This window comes from Syngnathoides biaculeatus, chromosome 4 (assembly GCF_019802595.1).
Source record: "Syngnathoides biaculeatus isolate LvHL_M chromosome 4, ASM1980259v1, whole genome shotgun sequence".
NCBI classification, from domain to species: Eukaryota; Metazoa; Chordata; class Actinopteri; order Syngnathiformes; family Syngnathidae; genus Syngnathoides; species Syngnathoides biaculeatus.
The window spans coordinates 852125-878425 of NC_084643.1; the positions used below are offsets into that span (position 1 = coordinate 852125).

General features: G+C 41.3%; 1 protein-coding gene across 1 annotated transcript; it reads right to left on the bottom strand.

Moving 5' to 3' along the window:
• Positions 1-1836: 1836 nt before the first annotated feature.
• LOC133500049 (glutamine--fructose-6-phosphate aminotransferase [isomerizing] 1) lies at positions 1837-26112 on the bottom strand. The gene is made up of 19 exons (XM_061818609.1): positions 25958-26112; positions 22057-22164; positions 20080-20187; positions 19848-19973; positions 16887-16945; positions 16664-16798; positions 15391-15452; positions 15199-15278; positions 14993-15101; positions 14728-14891; positions 13248-13343; positions 11834-11931; positions 11598-11718; positions 11193-11350; positions 8169-8283; positions 6976-7103; positions 6572-6739; positions 5372-5533; positions 1837-3100 (listed from the first exon to the last, which is right to left on the bottom strand). Exons 1-19 carry the CDS (start codon positions 25962-25964, stop codon positions 3056-3058), a joined length of 2049 nt encoding a protein of 682 aa, XP_061674593.1. The 5' UTR covers positions 25965-26112; the 3' UTR covers positions 1837-3055.
• Positions 26113-26301: the final 189 nt, after the last annotated feature.

Below are 26301 nucleotides of genomic sequence, written 5' to 3' on the forward strand. Positions count from 1 at the left end.
GAGTTTAACGCTAGCGCTGCACTAAAGCTAGTACTACGCTAAAGCTTGTGCTAACACTAACAGAGCCGGTTAAAACAAAACTTACCGGTAAATATCACAGAGACACGCCAGCAACACGCTAGCACAGCGCTAATGTTAGCGCAGCGCTAACAGAGCTGGTAAAAGTCACCTACTCGGCACATATATTCCACCGGACTCATTCTTCCCTTTTCCGCTCATGTGCCCCCTTGCAGCCGTTAGAAGAAATGCACAAATGAGCCGCATCATCGCATAAACCGCAGGGTTGAAAGCGTGTGAAAAAAGTCGCGGCTTGTAGGCCGGAAATTACTGTAAATTTGAAAAAAAGTTCAAATGTACATGTCTTATAAAATAGTTTATTATGATGAAGATGCAATTAATGATTGAGTTCATAATAGAATGTTCTCCTAGTCTATGAAATCATTCCGGTGTTTTGAGGGTGAAAGCCAGACAAGCCTTCGTTGTTTTAGGTTCTTTTAGCCTTGGATCCATTTTTTTAGTCTCTTCCTAACTCTTGACATCCACTGAGGGAAGGGTGACCTGTAGGTGTTTAGATGTTGCCCGGTCTTAATTTGTAACCTCCTAAATGAGTTGTCACTTGGCTCAAAGGGTGCTTTTTGTAGGCTGGCCACTCCTGTTACTGTAACAGTTCTGTTTTCTTTTGTGCATCGTGGCTCTCACTGTGCTACGCTGGAGTCCAAATGCTTTAGAATTGGCTTGGTAACCTTTTCCACACTGACAGATGTTAATGACTTTATTGCTCACCTGTTCCTACATTTCTTTGGATGGTGACATTTTGGCTTATTTCATTTTGTCAAACAGGTTCTATTTAAGTGATTTCTGAATTAAACGGGTCTTGAGGTAATCGGGATTGGGTGTGGTCAGTGACAACTAACCACGTGATTAGCCATAGTTAATTTGATTCAGCAAGGGGGGTAAGTTACTGTACTTCATCACTTTTACAGTATTAGAAGTTCGGACAATAGCTTCTTAAGTGGAAGTAATAAAAGTTGTGTAAGTTGCACAGTATAAAGTAGGGCTGTCACTTTAAATCCTTTTAGAATCAATTATTCTCTTCACCACGGATCCAATAATTACTTCCCTTCCCCGAAAACAAACAAAAAAGACGTTTTACAACAGTTTGGTATTCCATTCTGATTTATGAGGGATTAACTTCTATCCTTAGACCGCATAAGACGAGTGTTCGGTATTCATTTAGCATATCGAGTTTTAGAGAGCAAAAAACTAAACGGTGGACGATAGCGGTTAGCATTAGCCCGCTGGCGAACAGTCAAATAAAAACGCTACCGTTCATCCACGTCTTACTCCTACATCATAATGTATACACATTTCACGTTTAATAATATCTTTAAAAATACTTACAAAACGCTCCTGTGTAGTTTTGGCAACGTTTACCAGTGGACGGGATCAACGCTGCTTCCGTCTGCAACAAGTGTCCGTGTGAAACAAGGAATTAGGTGGAATATGGACCACTTTCTGCTGTCTGGCCAGAGCTCGAGAGCCAAATTTCGCGTCGACCTAGTTTCGAAGTCGATTCAGACGAGTTATTAGATAAACTCTTTTCACGAAGAATGAAGTACTTGAAACAGCTCTTCGTTCAAATTAGATTTAGAGGTCAAATCTGTGCATTTTACGTTTATCCTGAAATTTCACTCTGAAATCCAAAATCCCTAAATTTTAAACTCATGTTGTTCATTCACACAACATTCCATTAATGTTTCAAATTATTGTCTGAACTGTACGAACGTTCTTAAACACACTTCTTGTTGCACCATCTCACTAAATGAGCCCACGAAGAGAAACTAGCAAGACACTTTATTACATTGGCTGGGACGCTGAACAGTGTCCCACGCATCCTGGGAACCTTCAGGACTGGAGAATACAGTTTTGCTCACTAATAACATGGACTTCAAACCAAACCTCAATGTTGGGGGGTACATGCACAAATTGAGATTAAAGCTTGATTGCAGAAACGATACAAACGTCAAAAGCAAACCTAAAAAAAGAGAGGTATCAATAGCAGCTCTTGTTCATTCACAGATGCGTAATTACATCACTCGCTTCTCATCTGCCTCTTAAAACATCTACAGTAAATTACACTGCCATGACAATGACAGTACGTTTGTGTGTGTATGTAAGCCTTCTAAGACCTTGAAACATCTCGAGTACATTTGGCTACAAAAAAAAAAAAAAAAAAAAAAAAAAAAAAAAAAAAAAAAAATCGCACGTGCATATCAAATACATTTTGGTTTCCACCTGCCCCGAAACCGGAAGATTTGACACGACTGACGTTCACATTTCAAATCAGAGTAACAATACAAAATTCTGATTCCTCTTAAGAAAATGGAAAATACATAGAAAATGAGTAACTACAGATGGTCCCAGTATTGCATTTGCAGTAGTCGTGGGTGTGGGCTGGCAGTAACTTCATCTCACTGGGGTCACATAATGCGTAACATGAAACAGTGAATGAGAATCATTCAAAGATTTAACGTTGTGTGATTTATATTAGAAAAAAAAAAAAGCATAAATAAAGAACACGCTCTGAAAATTTGACCATGATGCGAAAGCACATGCGGAATGCTGCTACTTCAACAAAATTTTGTGCACATAAATCCAACAGTTTGTGACTCCTAATTTGACACTTCAAGTGATTAGCTGCCAAATAGACACAGATTACAAATGGACGAACGGATAAGAAAGGAGGCTAATTATTCTTCAAAACGTCCGCGGGTCAAGTCGCATCATCTCAGTGAAATGAACCGAATTGCACCGATTAAAGCTTCTTTTCGATGCTCCGAGTCGGAACGGAGAATAACGAGAGTGCCAGCCCAGACCAGACAGCCGCCAGTCGACAACAACACTAATAAGTCACACGGGGAGATAAAGAGAGAGTTGCAACAGCCAGATATGAGTAAAATGCATAAAAAGAGGACACACGAAACAGGACGCGTTCTTTTCCGTTCCCTCGCCGAACGCCCGCGTCTCCTCCGGTCAGCTTTGACGAACGGGCCGGTCACTCCACCGTCACCGACTTGGCCAGGTTCCTCGGACAGTCCACCTAATTGGACAGCACAGTACAAGCCATCTTCAACTGAAACATTGCACAATTGTATTGTTTTGAAACTCTCAAGAATGAGAGTTTTGTCATCCACCATCTTTCATCTTTGTGATTCTGATCCAGTAAGCTTTTATTATCATAGCGAGCAGTACAATTCTTTTTCTAAATTAAAGAACAAGTCAGTTAAGGTCAAAATTGTCCCGTAATTTCCGGCCGACAAGCCGCAAGTCCCCCCCCCCCCCCCACGCGCTTTCAACCCTGCGGGTTATGCGGTGATGCGGCTAATTTGTGCATTTTTTTTTCCAACGGCTACAAGAGGGCACTCGAGCGGAAAAGGTAAGAATGACTCCGGTGGAATATATGTGCCGAGTAAGTGACTTTTACCAGCCTGTTAGTCCTGCGCTAGCGTGTTGCTGCTGTGTTACTGGCATGTCTCAGTGATATTTACCTATAAGTTTTATTTTAACTGGCTGTTAGCGTTAGCACTAACTTTAGCACAGCGCTAGCGTTAAAGTCTGTGTACCGTCTTTCTTTGTAACTAGTTAATGTTTCAGTGCGGGTTTCAATGTGGGCACTTGCGGCTTTTACACAGCTGCGGCGTATGCATGTATGCATGCCTGTACCAAATGGTATTTCCATTACAAATATACTTCGTGAGCCTTATAACCAGGTGCACTCTGTAGGCCGGGAATTACGGTAAATACTGTATTGCCAGTTTTTGGCCTATGCCTTCCTCAAGCTAAAACACCAAATAAAATTCTAAAATAATTTTTCTTGTTGCTACCGTGCTCTCATGTGGACCCATAACTTTCTTCCCCATTAAAAAGTTTACGAAAAAAAGTACACTAAGTAAGAATTAAGCATGGTTAATTGCCAGGAACAATGGACCTACAAAATCAAAATACACTTTAAAAAAAAAAAAAATATATTTTTTTGCACCATTAATGTCAAAGGTCAAAATTAATTGGAAAAAAAAAATTTGGGGAAGTAAAACAATGGGATCATTTAAATTGATAAAAAAAAAAACAAGAAAATATCTCCATAGGATACCTGCAAGTTTAAAGAACCCAGATTTATTTATTCATTAAAACCTTAAAGGCCACTTGACCAAGATGAAGACCCTCCCTTAACGAAATATCACCATCAAGGATCGATTAATTTTCTCCAGCAGTCGTTTGGGTGAGCCGGAACCTCGCCCAGCCGACTCCACCCCGAACTGGCCGCCAGTCAATGACAAGGCCCACTTTCAGACAGACAACACTTCATCCACACAGTCATGAAATGGCGAACTGAGCCCAGCTGGCCAATGAAGGACGACGCCAACAGGTCTCAAACTCAAGGCCCGGGGACCAGACCTGGCCCGCCGCATGATTTTATGTGGCCCGCGAATCCAAATCTAGAGTGTCAATTTCCATGATTCTTGTAAAAATCTGTACCAAAATTTCAAATTGTCATACACTAAAAGCATTTTTGTGTTCCCAAATGTGAGTAGTTGAAAAGCACATTACTCTTGATTTCTGATTCCAAAACTTTGTTCATAAATTGATGTAAATATGATGAGATGATTAAATATTTTTGTTCCACAGTCATAACGGCCCTCTGAGGGAAACCGGAACAACAATGTGGCCCACGAGAAAAATGAGTTTGACACCCCTGGAGTACGGCATCAGTTACTGAGCCACCTGAAACCAATTCATAAATAGTCTTCCAACAAAAAATAATCCATCCAGCCATCCATCCATTTTATTTGCCGCTTATCCTCACAAGGGTCGCAGAGCGCGCTGGAGCCTATCCCATCTGTCAACGGGCAGGAGGCGGCGTACGCCCTGAACTGGTTGGCGGCCAATCGCAGGGCACAATGAGACAAACAGTCAAACTTAAAATCACACCTATGGGGCAATTTAGAGTGTCCAATTAATGTTAATTATTATTATTAAGGAATGGCTTTGGGATGTGGGAGGCAACCCACGCAGGGACGAGGAGAACATGCAAACTCCACACAGGCAGGGTCCGGGATTGAACCGGGACCTCACAAAAATAATCAGACTACATAGTAAGCTCTATATATGTATATTGCTGGCTTCCAGTCAGGAATGTTTATATTCCTTAACATTTTAGATCGCCAAACATGTGAGCGTCCACCGCCATTTGTGTTTCTGAATGTTAATAAACCTAACCTAATTCTCCAAAGATGGCATCAGGAGCGACGCGGGTGCGGTCGGTGGCCACAAGAGAGGCCAAACGCTTTGCGGACGAGCGATTTGCACTTACGTCGTAGCCTCGGAGCACGGCCAGATGGAAGGAGAGCAGCTGCAGGGGGATGACGCTCAGGATGCCCTGCAGGCAATCCACGCAGTGAGGCACCTTGATGGTGCGGCACGAGTTGCTGATGCTCTCGTAATCGTCTCGGTCGCAGATCACGATCGGGCGGCCCTGACAGAGCAAAAATGAAAGGAAGGGGGGTGGGGGGGTTCTCTTGTAAAGCTCAATTTTGAACAAAGACACACAAAAATGGTTTAATTCATGTCACACCTCTCATAAAGATCCTGTGGTCTAGTTGGCCAATAGTGATGTCATGTTACAACAAAAAAAGGTGAGCCACAGGCCAGGGAATTTATTCCGCACCCCCACCCTTTAATCCAATAAATCAATAAAAGTAAATGTTTTCATTCAAAACACATTACAGGTTTTTATTGGGCAAAAACATCAAAATGTGTTTCGGGTCACCCTATGAATGGCCATAATATTAGGTACACAGGTACCAATAGAGCATATACCGAAGCCCAAAGTGAGATTGTGAGTGCGGCTGTTTGTCTCTATGTGCCCTGCGATTGGCTGGCAACCAGTTCAGGGTGTACCCCGCCTACTGCCCGTTGACAGCTGGGGTAGGCTCTAGCACTCATGAGGATAAGCAGCAAAGAAAATGGATGGATAGATAAAAACAGCTTTTATGAAGCGGGTCTATTGCACTGTAAACACGGTGTCAAAGGATTATTATCCATCCATTTTCCAAGACGTTAATTCTCACAAGGGTCACAAAAGTGCAGGAGCTTATCCCAGCCAACTTCGGGCGAAAGGTGGACGACACTCTGAACTGGTCGCAAGGCAGATAGACACCACCAATGAGTGGGAATTGAACCCATGCTGCCCCGAGCAAAGTCAAGCCTACACACCATTAAAACAGTTTAGACTCTAGAGTTAATGTATGAAGCAAATAATAATAATAATAATAATACGCTTTGAGAATACTTTGTTTTTATGTGAAAGAAAAAATGCTTTAAAAAGAATCATTTTTGTAAATGTCAAATATTTTAAAGAATTTTTCGGAGCCAGAATTATTGACGCAGCTCTGAATACTTTTTAAGTGGTTAGATATGAGTCGGAATTTTTTTTTTTTTCCCAACTGTTAAAAGACAGTTTTGCATTACATGACAACATTTAGCGTAAAACTCATTATCCATTGTGTCCTACCTGGCGGGCGACGACTTGCTGCAGGGCGTTCTGACATTTGGTGTACGTGTGGTCTTTCATGATGATCATGATGACCGGCATGAGATTATCCACAAGAGCCAGAGGTCCATGTTTCAACTCGCCTGCCAGGATGCCCTCAGAGTGCATGTATGTGATCTCCTTGATTTTCTAGGTGCGCAAAATGATCAAAATTCAACACGGCCGTGGTAGATTAATAACCTAATTACTCGGGAGGAATAAAATGGCAAATACGAAAAGGCATATTTTGGCAAGAGCTGAACAAAGGACTGAGATTTTCCTTTTATTCCTCCAGGAACATTGGAATCATTACACGTAGAAAGAGCTTATAAGTGATGCGGGGGGTGGGGGGGAATAGAAGCTCGAGGATGTCTCTATTTGCTCACCAGAGCTCCTTCTAGAGATGTAGCATAATGGTAACCCCTGCCCATGATCAGGACACTCTTCTGCTGGTACAGCTCTGTTGCTAACTTCTGGATCTCATCGTCCAAACTGAGGACCTCCTTGATCAGGTCTGATACGCACAGGAGGTCAACAAATTAGGATTTGAAAAATGCTGTTAAAAAAATGCACATGTGGAGATTTGGGATTTGATATCGGAATGCTAACTATAAGCAGCAGAGTGGGTAAACAATCTTAGAATGTTAACTTTACAATTCAGGAGATGCCATCATCCACATCCACAACCTCCCTTTTCATGAGCCCTCGTTGCCACTATTTAGAGCTACAGCAAATGAATCAGACAAATGGATTGCTTCATATATGCACAAAAACTTGACTATAAACTCTGTGGTCACAATATTCAGGACAACTGGACACAATCTACGAATGTTCCAATATAAGAGCGCCACTAAAAATTCAGAAAGCTAATCGTTCAATCACATTATTGTGGTTGTAGATTGTAGTGGTGTATAAGTGCACTGCATCATACAGAGTGCTTGTCTAAAGTGTAACTTGTATCTAAATAATGCTACCAAAATTTTACAAGTGCATCCTGCGTGATACATAGCACCTCTTAACTAAGCTGTAACCATTGTACGTCACTCAAATGTCAATATTACACATTTAGAAAGGACACTTGGATACAGCTGTTGTATTGGGACCTTACAGATTGGACAATTGTCCCAAAATTTTTGTAATAACAGAGTTTAAAGAAATAGGGAACATTTAGGGGCAATATCAAGCATCAATTTCTTTACTCTAAAAATAAAAAAAAAGGAAATATGGGCTTCCGGGTCTAAGATATTCAGCCAGCCGCTACCATGAGAGTGTACACAATATACATAAATACAGTGTATACTGGCCACTTGGGGGGTTCTTCATTGGCAATCGCACCATGTTATTCGTGGTTCTATAAAACTAACAGTGTAAGTGGTGTCTCAAAACATTTTTTCCCAATAATTTATCCATGCACACGTGTTAATTGCCGTCACGTGATCGACCAAGACTGCCTCGCGATCGACCGGATCGATGCATTGAGCACCCCTGCCTTAGTGGATACTGGATGAGTCAGTGAACCTAATGACTTTTCCAGTGTGCTGTAATCTGTCAAATCCAGCACGGCAAAGCCTTGATTTACCTGGAAGGACCTTCAAGCCCTGGATGATCTCACGACGTCTTGGCTGCATGGAAATTCTGTCATCGCACATCATTAGCGCAAACATGACCAGGGCCACAAATTGGCTTGTGTATGCCTGCGGAGATTTAAAAAAAAAAAAAAAAAAAACAATCAAAATGTTGTATGGGGTGTTAGAACAATCTTGAGTGCCTACACTCAACCCCACACATCCCAATAAAATAATAAAAAACAAAAACACTAGGGAAATCACTCAAAAATTTCCAAATGCGGATGTTGTTTTGCATGAGCCAAGTTTTCAACCCCTACAAATAAAGCAATAAGCAATGCAATCCCATTAAAAGCAATGTTCCTGAAGCTTTTGTGATCTCTTTACTAGCTGTTCTCATAATTAATTTCATCTCCATCTAATAATGCACAACAGATGAGATGCAAGGCACAATGAGTGCAGGCAAATGTGGAGCTCATTCTAGAAAAAAAAAAAAAATAATGCTTGAAATTTTGGGAATACGTAGCACCGCGTCACAGGAGTCTTCAGACACCTGCTGTCATCAGCAATGTGCTGTTTGTTCCTTAACCATGGCGCAAGTTTAGAGGACCTTCTGTGCCCGTTTGGGAGACAATGTTCACCTGAAGACAATTCATTACATAAAACCCCCATCCCTTTGCTGCCAATAAAATAATTGTAAAAACCTTTACAATTGTTTTTCATAACATTGACTGGTGCACGCAGTGTGATTCATGCGGAACAGGCTGACCTTAATCTAACAATGATGACCACCCAGGCTAAAATCTCAAAAATAGATTGTTCCTTGTGATCCTTCTTAGTTTTTGATGTTGAAACTCCCAAAAAGTACAAGTCATAATCCCTGAAGGCGGCCTTCCACTGGAACGCCGTGGACCTGCCAATCGATTCCTCATTGCAACGTCGGCTCAATGACAAAAAAAAGTTCAACAAGAGTAGAATGAATATAGAATACAAATTTGAGAACGAGCACACACCAGATTACAGTGCTCTAAATCGGAGTTATGGGACGTGACACACGTTCTCCAGTGATTTGGTAAGATCGGTGGTGGAGCACTACTTGGGCCCGGGTGTGTGTGGCCCAAGCAGCCAAGCAGTTAGTGATGGCGTCGCTGAGGCGTGCTTGCAGGCTCTGGAGCGGCACACCACGCGGGTCCCCAAGCCAAGCGTGGGGGCCGAGCCAGGACAGGACCTGCGTCACTCCTTCGCTTTAAACAAATAAGCCTAGATATTACTTGTGTGGCATTGTGTGTGTATGCACACACACACACACATTATTACTGTCATAAGCAGGTCCACTTGCACAACCTAATGAATCCCAATACAAGTTGACTCTTCAATGGTTTGTATACATATCTTGAGTTTATGCCCAGCCATCAAGTGTGAAATTAAACAACCAAGTAAATCTTTTGTTAGCTTCCTATTCCCATAAATGTCTCTGGTGAGAAAGCCATATTGAAAATTGCCAAATTGTGACATCACACGAGATGGAAAGCGTAGTGGCTCATGTGCAGGAGATAGAACGGCACGTCCCAAAACCAAGAAATTTGAACCAGAGTGCCACCAGTGAATATTAAGAGTTTAGAATTCTTTGTGTTTTTTTCCCCACCACACAGTTATATACATTTTAAATGTGTAATCTTTCCTTTAATTCAAACTATAATCTATAGAAAAATAATACACCGGAGAATGAGAATCAGATCTCAGCATGAAACTAAATCTGAGAGTGTGTTTTCTTTTTCTCCAAAAGGGTTTTGCATATTTTTTTAAGCCCCCCCAAAAAATGTAAGACTCATGTGAAAAGAGGGAGCAAGAATATCCACTGGAAGTGAAAAATAAGCAGACATGTCTATCCAACATATCCCCGTGCATTTATCAAAGCTATTGTTAAGGCTTGCACTTGTGGGAAATAAATCATGTTGATAAAAGATGTGTGAAGTGCAGATACAACAACTCACCATGTCATTACATCCATGTTAAGGCTTGAGTGTTAAATATAGGGAGTTTCCATTTCCTAATTTATGCAACCGTTAAGAAGGTTATTATGTTCAAACACTGACTAAAGTTTTTTTTAATGACACCTAAGGACTCCTATTATACTTGTTACTACAGTCACTCATATTTGAAAAATGTACGGGTGTGATTAGGGATGGAATCTCGAGACCTTAAAATAACTTACCGGATTAATATAACTAAATTAAAAAGAAAACAAATGCATAACTAAAATTTGAAAAGAAATTCAAACTCAGAAATGATCATTTCCAATTTCAACTAACAACTTGATATAAAACAGTATTTAAAATGTTTCATCAATAAAAATTCTTGACCTGTTTAAATTTATCTGAAGAAAACTTAAATGCATTGGCCTGTCAAGGAATAAACATGAACGATCTATACCCGCAATGTTTTGAAGATGCTGAAAGTTTACTTCAACATGATCTGTGTTGATGGCAACAAGCTAGTGATACATTGGAACAAACATTCCTGTCGGCAACCGTAATATATTGTTGGGGGGTGGTGCCTTTTTTTGGGGGGTGAGCACAACGTCACACAATCAACCAAAACTCCCTCGCGATCGACGCATTGAGCACCACTGATGTAACTGAATTTCCTTTGTCATGGCTCATGATGTTGATGACTTTCGACGTAAATGCGCTCGCAGTACGTGAAGCAGCTCGGAACACGTGCCTTTTGGCGTCGCTTCAGAACACGCTCAGTACGGTTAACTTGCATTTCCTTTTTTTCCGGGTGAATACGGATTGTTTAGGAGCTGGCTTGTTTTGTTAACAACATTTATGAAATAAACACAAACTAATGTCAAGACTACACAAAATAAGCAATGTCTTTCAATATCTATTTTTTCTACTTGTACCAAATTTTACATTCGTGATTTTTCGTGCTTGACTGTACTATATTATTTCCTGTTGGTAAAAATTGTTCGGAAATGTAAAGAAATCTGAATCCTGGAAATGCGCAATGTTATCAAGACTCTCCTGCCTCACCTTAGTGCTGGCCACTCCGATCTCGGGTCCGGCATTGATGTGGACGCCGCAGTCGGTCTCCCGAGAAATTGAGCTGCCCACCGTGTTGGTGATGCCCACAGTAAGAGCCCCTCTTTCCTTGCAGTAGCGCAGGGCCATCAGGCTGTCAGCGGTCTCCCCTGTCGGACGACACATGAAAAAATTGGTTCCTTTTCAAAGATTAACAAAGTTAATTGTAAAGGTTATGAATCTGACAGTTAGTTTGGTAGAAAATGATGCAGACAAGGCTGTAATTGAGCAAACCTAAAAGAATTCCCATAATAGACAGACAAATAAAAAATTGAGATTTCAAAGCAGTGTACAGACTTGCTCTCCGACATGGAAAGTGGAGAACAAACGGGGCCTGTGCACGAGATCAGTCCTCACCTGACTGGCTTATAAAGAAACAGACATCATCTCGGAAGACGGGTGTGTTCCGGTCTAGGAAATCGCTGGCCAGCTCCACCATTACAGGCAGCTCTGTTAGCTCCTCCAGGACCTGCCGGGTCTGAGGAAACAACAAATCATGAAATCACTACCACGCATCCTCTCGTTAAAACAGGTTGAGCGCAGGCCTGCCGAACGATGCCGATTTACACAAAAACTGTTGCGTATCGACTCACTGCGACGCCGGCATGGTAGCTGGTGCCACATGCAATGAGGATCAGGCGCCGACATCTCTGGATCTCTTTGATGTGGTCCTTCAGTCCACCTAAGGTCACTGGGAAGAAACCAAACACACGATCCATCATCATATGCCTCACCACTTTCCACCTCATTAAAAAAGGCAGCCCATGAGAGTGCTGAGAAAAGTCAGTCACTCACAAAGTCATTCTTCATGTGTTATGTTTTCGCATGGAATTCTAATCCCTCATACTGTCAACGCCCACCGATATGTGACTCACAACTTTTTCTGTATTTGCTAAAAGTAAAATGAACCTATTGACTTATACATGCATTTTTTTGGTACTCTCAATGCTCGAAAATACCACCCAAAGCCCCATTCTTTGTTAAAAGCCTGCTTTTGAGTGAACAGCAGTATCACACAGGATTTAACAGGAAGATGAGGCTCCTTGTGGGGTGGTAGAGCTCTTGTGTTGTTGCAAAAAAAAAAAGTCTGGATCACGACTGCCAGTGGCTAAAATTAATGATAGATCAGTCATGAACAGCTAGAAGCTTAATCTAAGGTACAGCAAGAGCTAAAGATGCTTGTTTACGAAAAACCTACTGAAATTTTGCATCCTATTACTGAAAGAGCCCAAAGATGCTACAAGATGGTGCCAGAGCCCTGTCTAATAGAAAAGTAATGCATTGGTGTCAAGGAACTATGTTGAAGTGATACAATTCAACCGAGAAGTTTTATGTGAAGGAAGAGTCGAGTTTAGCATGGTTTGTATTCACCACATGTGAATGTATTTTCTTGTCAAGTGCAGTCACCTGTTAGCCATTTAAGGGTAATTTAAGATGACTTTGAAGTTGTGTGAGTGTATATAAGTGTTTTGGGCTAAATATTTATGGTTTGAACTAGTAACATATTCAACATTTTAAGGGGCTTCTGTTCCTCCTGTTTTGAAATTTTTGGCAGTGCTCGGCCGCTAACCCAAGTGAAAAGCAAGGGGGCACTGTATTTCCTTTTAAGATAAAATGTGCACGGGATGGTGACTCAGCTGATAAAGCGTTGGTTTCACAGTTCTGAGGACCCGAGTTCAATCCCGGCCCCGCCTGTGTGGAGGTTGCATGTTCTCCCAGTCCCTGCGTGGGTTTTCTGCGGGGAGTCCGCTTTCCTCCCACATTCCAACATTAATTGGACACTCTAAATTGCTCCTAGGTATGATTGTGAGTGCGGCTGTTTGTCTCGATGTGCCCTGCGATTGGCTGGCAACTAGTTCAGGGTGTACCCCGCTTACTGCCCGTTGACAGTCGGGATAGGCTCCGGCACTCCCCGTGACCCTCTTGAGGATAAGCAGCAAAGAAAATGGATGGATGTCTAATTGCAAAATGTGAGAACACAGTGGGGATTTAGGGGAACCAACTAACCTGTGTTGTCATCAAAGTTGACTCTTCCTCTCATGGTGTTGACCACGGATTCGGGCTGCTCAAAGATTTCCTTCTGCATGAAGGAGCTGAAGTTGCCTGTGGTGGAAGGATAACATAAAGGAACATATGTTACACAGTAACTTCAGCTGAAGACGACAGTGTTTACACTTTTGACAACATGCTTGCTGACATGATGAAGTACTGCTGACACACATTAAGCTCCCGAGGACGGGAACAAATATTTACAGCTTTGGCTTTTCTTGCTTGGAAATGTAAGGGGTTACACTCTGTACAACACGCATGCTTGCTACATCGGGTAAAACAAACCTTTTCCATCAAGCAAAACAAAGACAGGACATCGGGGAGTTAATGTTTTTCGATCTCTAATAAACTGCAACTGGGAAATGTGTGTTTTTCAGTTTCCCTCTGCAAGAAATTTGGGTCATGCGAATTAGGTTATTCAGCAGATCACTTCCAGAAACAGGCCAATGGGTGAGAAATGATTAGACCGCAAAGGAATGTGCGAGTCAAGCCAACAGTGGCTAATTTCTGCTCCCTGCTGGACGACTGGGGAACAGCCAGGGGATGGATATCGACAAACACCAGTCCATGGTGCAGATACAGAAACAGATTAAACTGTCATTTTTTTACTGTCATCCAATCAAAAAAATGCTGACAAAGAGTATCATGGAATAATCTTTAAATTCAAGACATTGAAATGGAAATAAATGTTGACATTAAGTGCAACTATGAATGACAAATTAGTTGCAATTCAACTTTTTCCATGAAATGAATTACAATATAAGACGCATACAGAATGGATAGAACATCAACTCAAATAGAATTTTTATAAAATTTCAAATGTAAGATGCATACAGAATGCATTGAATGTCAATTAAAATAGAAATTTTGAATTTCGGGCACTACTAAAGTGGTTTATAAATCATTAATGTTTGTTCAGAGGGAGGACATGATGACAGTGGGTGTTAGGGAAGAAGATGCACGAGATAGGCTTGGATGGAAAAAAAAAAAAATAAATGACACGCTGTGGAGACCCCTAACGGGACAAGCCCAAAGGAAAAGAAGATTAAAGTGGTTTATAAAGAACTTTGATGTTCATATTTACTGCTTCAAAGCTGCTAGTTATCACTCCATTCATCTACATAATAACCTGATGCAGGGGTTGCCCACATTTTTTTTTTTTTTTTGGCCGTGACATGTCAGAAGAGGCCAGGAATGGTCAAACCAATCTACTGAAGCGATTGATGTATTGGCTACACCTGAATCGAGCGATGAGATGGGATGATAGCCGGACATCTTTTTCTTTTTGGTATTGCCTCCGAGATTGACGCATTGGGCACCCCTTCCTCATGACAATGGATGCAATAAGTTCGAAAACTAACTGTATCAGCGTATTTGGGAAGAACAGCTGAGGTGGTATCGAGAGCAAAAATAAACGGCAAAAAGACCCTCAACTCACCTTTCATGATTTGCTCCAACTCCATCTGAAGGGTCTGGATGGCGCGGGCAGGGTAGTCTCCGGCTCGGCGTTTTATCCTGTGGATGGACAGCCTTCCCTCGGTCACGGCAGCCACGTCATCATCCTCTAGGAAGATCACCCGATTTGTGTGCTCGATAACTGCGCTGAAGTCACAAACGCAACATTGATTCCCATTTCGATAGCGGCACAGAAGAGTGACACGATGGTACTTTGACTTGAAAAGTACACGGAGATGCCCCTTTACCTTGCATCGGAGGCAAAGTAGTACTCAACAGCTTTTTCATCAACAGGGAACAAACAGGTGTCCTGGTCAACTCTGGGGAGGGAACTGCAGCTCTTCTTCTCTTTGCCAGCTGGGGGGAAAAAAAAAAAAATAAATAATTCAACCGTAGCAAGGTCTAATGGCAACTGAAGTCCTTCAAGACAAACACGGCTTGAAAGGACACTTACACGAGCGGTAGACCACAGGAATATGATCCGTTGAGAGCTTGTGGTCACTTCGCACACCAATCAAAAGAGGACTTCCCCTCCTGCACACCAACCAGACAATTAGAACATTTGCTCATCACGTTGGTACGAAAGTCAACTGGACTCAGAAAAACTCGAGGTATCGATGGCAAAACATAAACGGTGACAATTTACCTTGTGACGACTGCCTCGGAAGGATAATGAACACTCTTAAAGACGAGAGCAAAAGCGCCTTCCTGAGAAGTACAGTGAACCGCATTTTAATTGATCAACGTGAATCATTTGTTTTGAGCGTATGCAGTCACTCACATTTGAAAAATGTACAGGTGTGGTCAGTCATGCCCGCAGATGTAAATTTACGGGTGTGGTCCACCAATCATGCCCGCAGATATATAGTTGTGGGTGTGATTAGGGATGGAATCTCAAGACCTTAAAATAACTAGTTGTTACCTATTACCATAATCACAATTTATTGACACTGCACAGACAAAGACAGACATTTTTAAAGAGGTTAATAGACATTCAATTTCAAAACTAAATATTCACATCGAATCATGATATATTGTTATAATCTCACGTAATTTTCAGCGCTATCTATTGTCAATTCTTTGATGAAAGCTAGCACTAGATTATATCTTCCTAAAGCATGTAGAGGGGAAAAGTTTTCAACTTCAAGGGGGAGAATGACCGTTCGCATTTAGATATACGGACAGTCTAGTCTAACGCTAGAACTTAGATCAAGTCAAAGTAAATCACAATCTCATACTTATTATAGTTAGATACTAAAACATTGCCTGTGTTATATCCCAGAAATGTTTTCAATGCAACTCAGGGGTGCCCAGATTCTCAACCCCCCCCCCATCCCAAGATCTACTTTTCAAGCAGCCAGCCTCTCGCGATCGACCAGTGGGGCGGTGGGGGCCGCGGATGGGGCGTGGTTGGAGTGAACGAATGCATCACCACGACTGCTGTAAATAGGAGGCTGGCTTGCTAGAACACGCCTTTGTGTGTGCCATCACACGATCAACCAAAACTCCCTCGCGATCGACACACTGAGCACACCAGGTGTAACTGAATTCCCTTTGATGTTGATGACTTTTGACGTAAATGCGCTCACAGTCCGTGAAGCAGCTCGGAACATGTGCTTTTGGCATAACTTCCGAACATGCTCAGTACGTTTTCACTTGCATTTCCTGTTTCCGGGTGAATACTGATTGTTTAGGATCAGGCTTGTTGTGTTACCAACATTTACGAAATAAACAGGTCAATTAATGTCAAGACTACACAAAATAAGCAACTTCGTTCAAGATCTAATTTATCTACTTGTAACAAATTTTACGCGGGTGATTTTTCGTGCTCGACTGTGCATCTTCGCGAGTGCGATGGCGCGCGAGCGTGATCGCGCCAGTCAAATGTGAGTGACTAATGCATGTATGTGTGTCCTTACCAGTTGCTGCGTTACCCTTTCCACCAGAGTGGCAAAACTGATGTCATCACTCTCACGGTTATCATACATGTACTTCACCAGCTTGGCAATGGACTCCGTGTCGGTCTCCGACTCAAACTCGTAGCCTTTGCTCATCTGCAGGGTGGGATTAAAGAGCAGATTCCTGCCGAGGTCATATGCGAGGATAATAACAGAGGCTGAAGAAGAAAAAAATTCTGCTTACCAGAAATTTCCTTAGATCTTTGTAGTTGGTGATAATTCCATTGTGAATGACAATGAACTCTGCAGACCATAAAGCATTCAACACTGAGACATGGCGACCTGATGACTCACTCGACTTAATTTTTCCAAAATCATTTAAGTATGGGTGAATATTGGAATAAAAATAAAAACATTTGACAATATGAACAAAACAAAACAAAATGACAAAAATATACGCTTGTGTTCCTATTTTTTTATGAGCTGAACACACAGACCTCAAACTTTTTCTATGTTCCCAAAAAAAAAAAAAAAGCCTATTTCTGTCTCCAAATTATTATTTTTTGTCACAAATGTTTGAAGCTGGAGTTAGTGAACACTTCTTGTTGGGGAAGAGAAGTCATCCACCACACAGTTGTGACATATATAAAGATGCTAACAGGACATGACTATTGTATGCTTTGGGCTGCCCACAATTGAAGGCCACTCTAAAATATGGAGTTTTACTGTTTTGGAATAATCGAGGGCTGAGAGTGAGAACTACAAAAACCTTGAAATTTTCCCCTCACCCCATAAATAGTCAATGTGCACATTTTCAAGTGGCCTTTATTTGGGGGCAACTAAAGCACACCTGTCCAAAACGTGTTCCTAAAGTCTCATCAGCAAACTGGTACGCTACACCTGTGAGGCGGATTAGCTCAGCAAAGGAGAAGCTATCAACTAAGGACTGGGGGACACAATAAATTTCTTAAAATATTACTTATATGTTACAGAGCCTACACATTAAGAAAGAAACACATCTGTATTTTAACAGTTTTGGTTATACTGCCCCGATAAAAGAACATCACAAACACGCCACTGACCTAAAATCCAGTCCTCCAAAACAGAAATCTGGCATAAATCAACGTGATTTAACAAAAAGGAAACGAAACAGCAACGGAAATATTGCATTGATGTTTCCCTGAGTGATGCCGAAGGCGGGGATGCGGTAGAATGTTTGTGACGTCAAATATTGACTTTGCAAAATAAAGTAATTCCTCGTGTATAATGCGCGCCCTTGTATAAAGTTCACCCCAAAAAATTCTGGAAAAGCCTTCTATGTACGTATAATGCATTTCACAAAATGATTGTTTTTACCCAGATGATCAAAACATGAAGTATTGTCTTTCTATCTCTGTTTTTTTTGACAGACTAATTCTTTATTTGAATATGCAATATTTTCCAATTACTTGCTCTTACTTTGACATTCACAGCCCTACTTTTATTTAGTAGATAAGAAAACACACCGGGCGGCACCGGGACGCAACTGGTTAGAGCGTTGACCTTGTAGTTCTGAGGACTGGGGTTTGAATCCCGGCCCCGCCTGTGTGGAGTTTGCATGTTCTCCCTGTGCCTATGTGGGAATTCGTTGGGCACTTTGGTTTCCTCCCAAATGCCAAAAACATGTAATCGTTGGAGACTCGAAATTGCCCAAGGTGTGATTGTGAGTGCGACTGTTAGCTGGCAACCAGTTCAGGGTGTACGCTGCTTCCTGCCCAATGACAGCTGGGATAGGTACCAGCACTCTCGAACACCTTGTGAGGATAAGCGGCAGAATTTGCAAGATGGGTTCAATTCTTTAAAGAAAACATGAGGGGCCCAGTAAAAGATTTAAATTTATTAAAGTAAAAATGACTTAATAAATTAAACTGATTTGAATGGGATTCAAGTTAAACAGCATTATCAAACAAAATATAACTACAGAAATTAATGATGCTTGTTGGTCAGCCATCAGTCAACTTAAAAAATAAAACAAATTCAGCCATATTTCGGTGGCATAATAGAATAAAACTGTACAGCTTTTTTATTACTTCTAGATGGTAGCATATATTTTTATAAAATATGGACAGTTTTTTAAATTTTCCCCTATACTTTTGTTTTATACGCACAATTGACTTGACTTTTTTTTTGGGGGGGGGGGGGAAATACTACATGCATTATCCATGAGAAATGAAAGCATTTCTTGCCATTTGGTGAACCCATCCATCCATTTTCTTCACTGCTTATGCTCACAAGGGTTGTAGAAGTGCTGGAGTCTATCCCAACTGTCAATGGGCAAGAGGTGGGGTACACCCTGAACTGGTTTCCAGCCAATCGCAGGGCACATAGAGACAAACAGCTGCACTCACAATCACACCTACGAGCAATTTAGCATTCAATTAATGTTGCATAATTTTGGGATGTGGGAGGAAACCGGCGAGCCCAGAGGAAATCCATGCAGGCACGGGAGAACATGCAAACTCCACACAGGCGTGTCTGCTCTGGTGAATCCATTCATGCAAAATAAGACATCGGGTAAGACATCTTTGTTTTTGTTTACAGCCAGTTCCTTGTTGCTCAGTGAGGTCACTTCTTGATTGACTACATTCCGTTTCACGTCACAATTCATACAATAACGACTCAGGAGTCAAAAGAAAAAGTTCTGTGTCAATTGATTGTCAGTCTGCTGCCGTTCTCAACGTGTATGTTGTACTAGGGCGGCTTTTACTACCGGAGACGAATTCCTTGTGTGTCGTTTACATACTGGGCCAATAAAGCTGATTCCGAGTACATTGCTTTCCCCACACGGAAATATTTTTGGTTGTAAATATTGAGCCCGTTTACGACTTGAGATCGTTTGCGCCAACCAGTTTTGGATACTTTTATCATAGCACATACTACAGCACAATCTCATACGACAAACAGTTTGGCGTCCGTTATCCTTGGTTGGGAAGGGACAAAAACACCCTGATTTTATTTGTACCAGGTCAAACAAAAACTTAGAGCTTTGAAAAATAGTTGGATTCATGTTTTTTTGTCCAGTGTAGAACGAAGACCCAAAAAAAAAACACAAAAAAAGTTCTGTTAAAGCACTCGCTCACTATTTACATGATGACCTATTATAGAAATATATATATATATATATATATATATAAATAAAATGATAGAATAATGGAATATAACTGACCATTGGTCTTGTCTGATCTGTGCGGGTGGCTATTGAGCGGGCTGGGTTCTCCGTGAGTGGCCCAGCGGGTGTGAGCGATGCCGAGGTGGACATCCAACTCCATTTCGAGGTCCAGATCTTGCTGTTCTGAAGAAACAAAAAAAAAAAACAAGCGACTTTAAGCACCCAAAATGAAAATAGTGGGCTAGTCTGGAAACGTTCATCGTCATGTGGTCAGCTCTTTCAGTCTTACTGTGTATCTCCTCATCCAAAGCCTTCACTTTTCCGCGCTGCTTGATCAGTTGGATGGTCTTGGCGCTGGTCTCCCAATCTTTGCTGTTACCGCCATCAATGCCCACACCTCATAAACAAACAAACGTAAAACCTTACAGACTTAACACCTTGTCTGACATGTAAATATCAACTTTTACAATCCCTGTGTGTAATGATATTCAATACATCTTAATCTACATCAAATACTCCCCCTTTACACAGGTAATGCTCAATCTTTTGATCATTTTTCCACACTGTTGTACAAATCCACCGCATTGTGCTGAGAGGAGCTTCTCATATTATTTACATCATCTGTACAATGGAGGCGGGATGGTGGTTCAGATGGACTAGCTTTGGCATCACAGTTCTGAGGACCTGGGTTCAATCCCGGCCCCGCCTGTGTGGAGCTTGCATCTTCTCCCCGTGTCTGCGTGGGTTTCCTATGGGCACTCCAGTTTCCTCCCACATTCCAAAAACATGCAACATTAATTGGACACTTAAATTGCCCCTAGGTGTGATTGTCAGTGCGGCTGTTTGTCTCTATGTGCCCTGCGATTGGCTGGGAACCTGCCCGTTGACAGCTGGGTTAGGCTCCAGCACTCCCTGTGACCCTTGTGAGGATAAGCAGCAAAGAAAATGGATGGATGGATCTGTACAATGGAAACAGAGTACAGTGTTCTGCATGTACACTGTTAGGTGTAGAGTAATCATGCTTTTGGGAGAATCAATTTTTTTGTCTAAGTGATGGTCGGGGGAAGAAACCACCGTAATTTCGGGCCTAGAAGCCACGACTTTTTTCCGCACACTTTCAACCCTGCGGTTCATGCAGTGATGCGGCTAATTTGTGCATTTTTTTCCCTAATGGTTACAAAGGGGAACTCGAGCGGAAAAGGTAAGAGTGAGACTGGTGGAATATATGCGCCAAGGAAGTGACTTTTACCTATCTGGCCCTGTTAGCACTGTGCTACAGTGTTACTGCCGTGTCTCCGTGATTTTTACCGGAATCTTTTTTTTTTTTTTTTTTTAAACTGGTCCTGTTAGCGCGGCGCTAGCGTTAGCATGGTGGCGCTAGGATGAAACTCTCTGTATACTGCCTTTCTTTGTAAATATCTCGTGTTCCAATGTGGGCACTTGCAGCGTATGTATGTACCAAATGGTATTTCCTTTACAAAAGTACTGGGTGAGGCTTATAACCAGGTGTGCTCTGTAGGCCGGGAAATACGGTAATGAAAGCTTCAAACTTCCAAATACTAAAACCTTAGATGTTGCCTAGAAAGTTGGAGCTGAAGTAAATGAAACAAAGACCACATTTCCATAGAAAACAAAAATGGGTTCACCAGAGAAAATGTAAGTTTTGGAGCGCTCGAGCTTCTTGAAGGAAGTGATGTCCTACAAGAAAGGACTTATTCAACAAAGTATCAGTTTTAGTTACCTACACAATATATATATATATTTTTGACTGAGTAGTGAAGATTTGATGTAACATTGTTTCCACAAGTTTTGGATTTATTTATTGAGCTAGCACACATGCCTCACAGTTGAGATGCCCCGGGTTCAAATCTCAGCTCACACTCCTGTGTGGAGTTTGCTTCCACAATCCAAATATTGAGGTTAACTAAAGCCAAATTGTCTGCAAGTGTGGCTTTTTTTTTTGGTCCAGTGTGCACGGCCCTCTTGCCCGAAGTCAAGCCCAGCTCACATGTAACCTGAATGAGGACAATTGATGTAGAAAATGGATAGATGATGTATTCCTCCACCCTAATGCGCGTTCATGATCTGTATCTACAGCAGCTAGAGAAGGCCGGTCCTCTTTCCATTGTGCAGCGCCTGTGAATAGCAGCAGCTGTGTGACATAATCAAGGTAACTGTCCTCTGGGTCAACAGTGAGGAGATAGCAAGCCGTGGATAAACAAAAGCAGAGCGCGTCGCCGATAAGCCTTTTTCTCGTCTGTCTCACCGGCTGAGTCGTAGCCTCGGTACTCCAGACGCCGCAGGCCTTTGAGGAGGATTTCAAGGATCTCCCGTCGAGTCCTTGGCACATGGTAGTTGAGATAGGCGAAGATTCCTGAATGGAGGGAGGGAGGACAGCGTTAATGTTGACACTGTTCGCTAATGTTCACCCGAATTCAGTACAGAGAGGGAAGTAAGAGGCATGACCATATTTCTACATATTCATTTTTGGCAAACTGTACATCTGATCATTGCTAAGAATGCCCTCATTGTTCATCTGTCCTCGCATTTCTTTGAGCAGCTGACAAAAAAAAAAAAGGAACAAAAGTTGGCCAGTCGCAATATTGTCGCATTCTTCCAGTAATGCATTCGTCATGAACAATAAAGCGCACATCAGATGCTGATCTGTTACAGGACAACCAAACCAGTCTTGTGAGTGTTACCGAGCGGTGTGACCTGCTCGAAGACAAAGGAACATGCGAGTGTGTGTGTATATAGTGGAGTACGTGACCTGATACATGCAGACAAAATACGGGAAAAACAGAAGTACAGAACCTCCTGCGTCAAACACAATCTACTCCATGACACAGGTTGACAACTGTTCATCTTTCTTTTTTTTTTATTCCATGGGAAGGTGTAATACATTTGTAACATTGACTTTGTCAAAGGGTTATGTACAATAAAACAACATTTTAAAAAATGACTGGGGGAAAAAAAAAGATAAAACAGTTGGGTTAGTTAGTTAAATCGTCTGATTTGTGGACCTCTCACATCATCATATCAACAACAGTCTACTGTACAAACTAAAATTTGTTAAATTTGGATTAACCCGTGCTCTGTAATTAAACTTTTTTTTTTTTAAACGAGAGGATCACATTTTTCAACAAAGATTTGACTTCAACATGTCCAATGATCATGAGTGCAGCGTATATTTGGTCGAACAACTAAGCACTGATGAAGCAGAAGCAGAGGACGGCCTGGCAAAACAGAGCCTTCATTCATAAAGGCAGGTGATGCTTTTTTTTTTTTTTTTTTTGATATGAGCGAGAGTTTATTTAAAATAAAACAAAAAAACAAGAAAAAAAAAAACATTTCTTCAAAACTCTGATGCCAGCTTTCCCATGAAAATAAAAAAAAAGGGAAAGAAAAAATTAATTTTAAAGTGATTTTATTATTTCCCACACCCCTCTTCTTTCCAAACAATCTTTTGTGAAGTTCAATTTAAACGAGTAGAGCTCATGCACCTACGTCATAAAATCACGTGACTTTTGATTACGTCGACATATTGCCAGTCTAGCAAAGCATTGTTCAATGCTAGGTCGGTTGGAGACGACATGAAAATATGTCTTATAGTACGACGCCCAGAGTCTTGTTCAATACCGTTACACATTTAGAAGGTGAAAATAAACGAAAGTACGTGGAAAAAATTAGATAAACTCGGCATAGAGGACCCGTATTTAATGCCGAAGTCCATGTTTTCGCAGATAAGAAATTGGACTGTTAATTCGCTTTCACATGTCTTGGACAACTGGATCTACACATGGATCTGGTGAGTAAGTTGTCGAGCTTTACACTGAGAAATTTGAAAGTCTATAAAAGTCTGGACGCACACGAATACTTTGTTGCTGGATCTGTTCTCAATCAAGAATAAATCCCACATAGTGACGTTTTAGACGGCTTGTGAACGCGGAAGTATATTCGGCGACAAAATAAATAAATGAATGACCCCTGGTTTTACACAAACTCGCATTCATTAACTATGATTGAAAAAAAATAAAGAAAAAGAGGATGGAGTCGTCTCCACGGAACGTACACGGAAGCGATTGCGTCCAGACCTCACCTCCGTAAACCTCTGTGACAGAGTTTTTTTTTTTTTTTAAACACACATTGTTTTCAAACGAGCAGACTTGGCATTATAAATACTTTTTGTTAATTTGAGATTGAGAAGAATAATTCCGACCTGAAATGAAACATCAGTAAACAGGCGTGTGTGTATTTTGGTTGGGCTCCATCCATCATGTTTAATTGCCGAAATCCATTGATATTTTCTGGTCTTTTCAGCTGGTATTCCATAGAATGATCTCTTTGAATATCTGTATCGTCTGTTGTGACAACCAACAACACAACAAGTCTCGGGTATTGTAAATATTCTCCTCTGGTTCAACGTCCTCCACAATGTTGAGCAGCTCTGTTTGACCAGCAATATGACGCAGTGAAAATGGTAACTCTATAGGTCTGTACTGGTTTTAACATCCGAACCAGAGCAGGATTTGACCCCTCACACAGGAATACAGTACAGTACACGTACTTTAACAAGAGCTGGGGAAATGTTTTGACTCACTTGAGTTTGATTAAAGTCATTTTTTTAAATCTATTTTTAGCAGCTTTAGTATCTGAAAGCATGTATTTTTATTATTATTAATCAATCAACATTTGAAGGTTTGGGTATTTATTTATTATTCTTTTATGTATGCACTGGTTTAAGAGAGGTGCTCCAATTTTGTTGTACAGTACAGTCGTATGATGACAAATCTTTAATTCATTCATTCATTCATTCATACGCCTGCTGACGTACGAAGCTTAAATTCATGTCTACAGAGGAGCTAGTTTATAACAGTGACCGCTAGCTTAGCAATTTGGTCACTATGCCGTATTTACCAATCAAATGCAAACTGATGGTGGTCGGATATTGTTAAATTCTGTGTCAATGTCGACATTAAGCAGTGGAGATTCTGAAAATTCACTCAAAACAAAAAAGTGTAAATTGGAGCGCCGCATAAAACGAGGGACCACTGCAGATAGAATGAATGACACGTCAGAAACGTTTGACAGCGTGCACTTTTAAACCACAACATTTTGCAGAGGCCACCTTGCCAGCGCTCAAGAGGGTGCACTGTTAAACAATTCATCCATTATGCTGGCTCAATATATGACATTAAAAAGTTACTTTATCGAACATTTTAAATGTATTATTTTTTAAGCAAAGTGTTTGTTTGGCCAGTATCACCCCCAAGTGAAACACATTTGTCCCTTAATCTGAAAAAACAAAACAAACTGTGATGTGCACGATAACAGAAGAAAAGCTAGGAGGAAAACTGGAACTTGAAAGTCCCAAATGTTGCTGGTAACAGGAAATTGTTGTTTACACTTTCAATAAACTGGAAGGGAAATACACGAAACCGGATTTGTTTTCGGGGGAAAATCAGATAATTTACTTTGAGGCCATGATCATGCAACTCTTGGCTGACCTAATGACGAGCCACTTTTAGTGTAAAAATACCACCTGAGCTGAATTGTGCCACTTTTATTGTAAAAATAACACGTGACCTGACTTGTTAGATATTTTGATAACACTGATGGGAGACAGGTAGAACATTTCCGATTATTCATTGTGACAAACCAAAACACTGACAAGCCAAACTCAAGTCCCCAAATTAAAAGAATCCTTTAAATAACTGTTTCCACGCTTGGCGGCATCGGAACCTTCTTTGTTGGGTCGATAGCTAACGTGGATTCAAGCGCACGAATGACTAAATCTCAGTACAATTGTTAAATTCACAGCCAATTGCGTAAAAAAAAAAAAAAAAAAATCTCACGTTAGCTATCCTGGACCAAAGCATGACGTGATGGCTTTCTAGCTTTCATTTCACGAAAAATCAAACGTTGTCAATTCAAGCATTGCAGAACATTTAACTCCGTTAATTCGTTTTAATATTTGCACAAGCTAACAGCATCGTTCGCGTCTCCTTTCAGTTCGCTAACATCTGTTAGCCACGCTTGGCTAAGCCAGACGCCAATAAGGACGAGCTTGTTTGTATCTTTTTGACTGTCGCGTTTCTCCGACAGTCTCAGGAAAAACACAGGCTACCGACAAATGAATTTCATATTTGAAATCATCCGGTACTCACCACACATGTCTTCAGTTCGGCTGTCAATGTGTGAGTTCTTCACTCGTGCAGCTGTGAACGCCTCTCAAATAGACTCCGCCTTTTATTTTTGGGCCGCAAATCAGAGCCAAGGGGATACTTCCGCATCTTTTTGATTGGCCAGCGTGATCTGGCAATCAAGGCCGTACCTGCGAACGTTGCTTCTATTGACGTGGCAAACGCATAGATATGAACAACAGCGTTAAAATCAACCCGGGTTTCCGAAGCGCCTACGCGGCAGCCATGTTGGAGGGGTCGTCGCTCCCATAGAAGACAATGAAGACATAGAAGAAAACGGTTCAGTCGTAACTTGCTCGTTTCTCAAT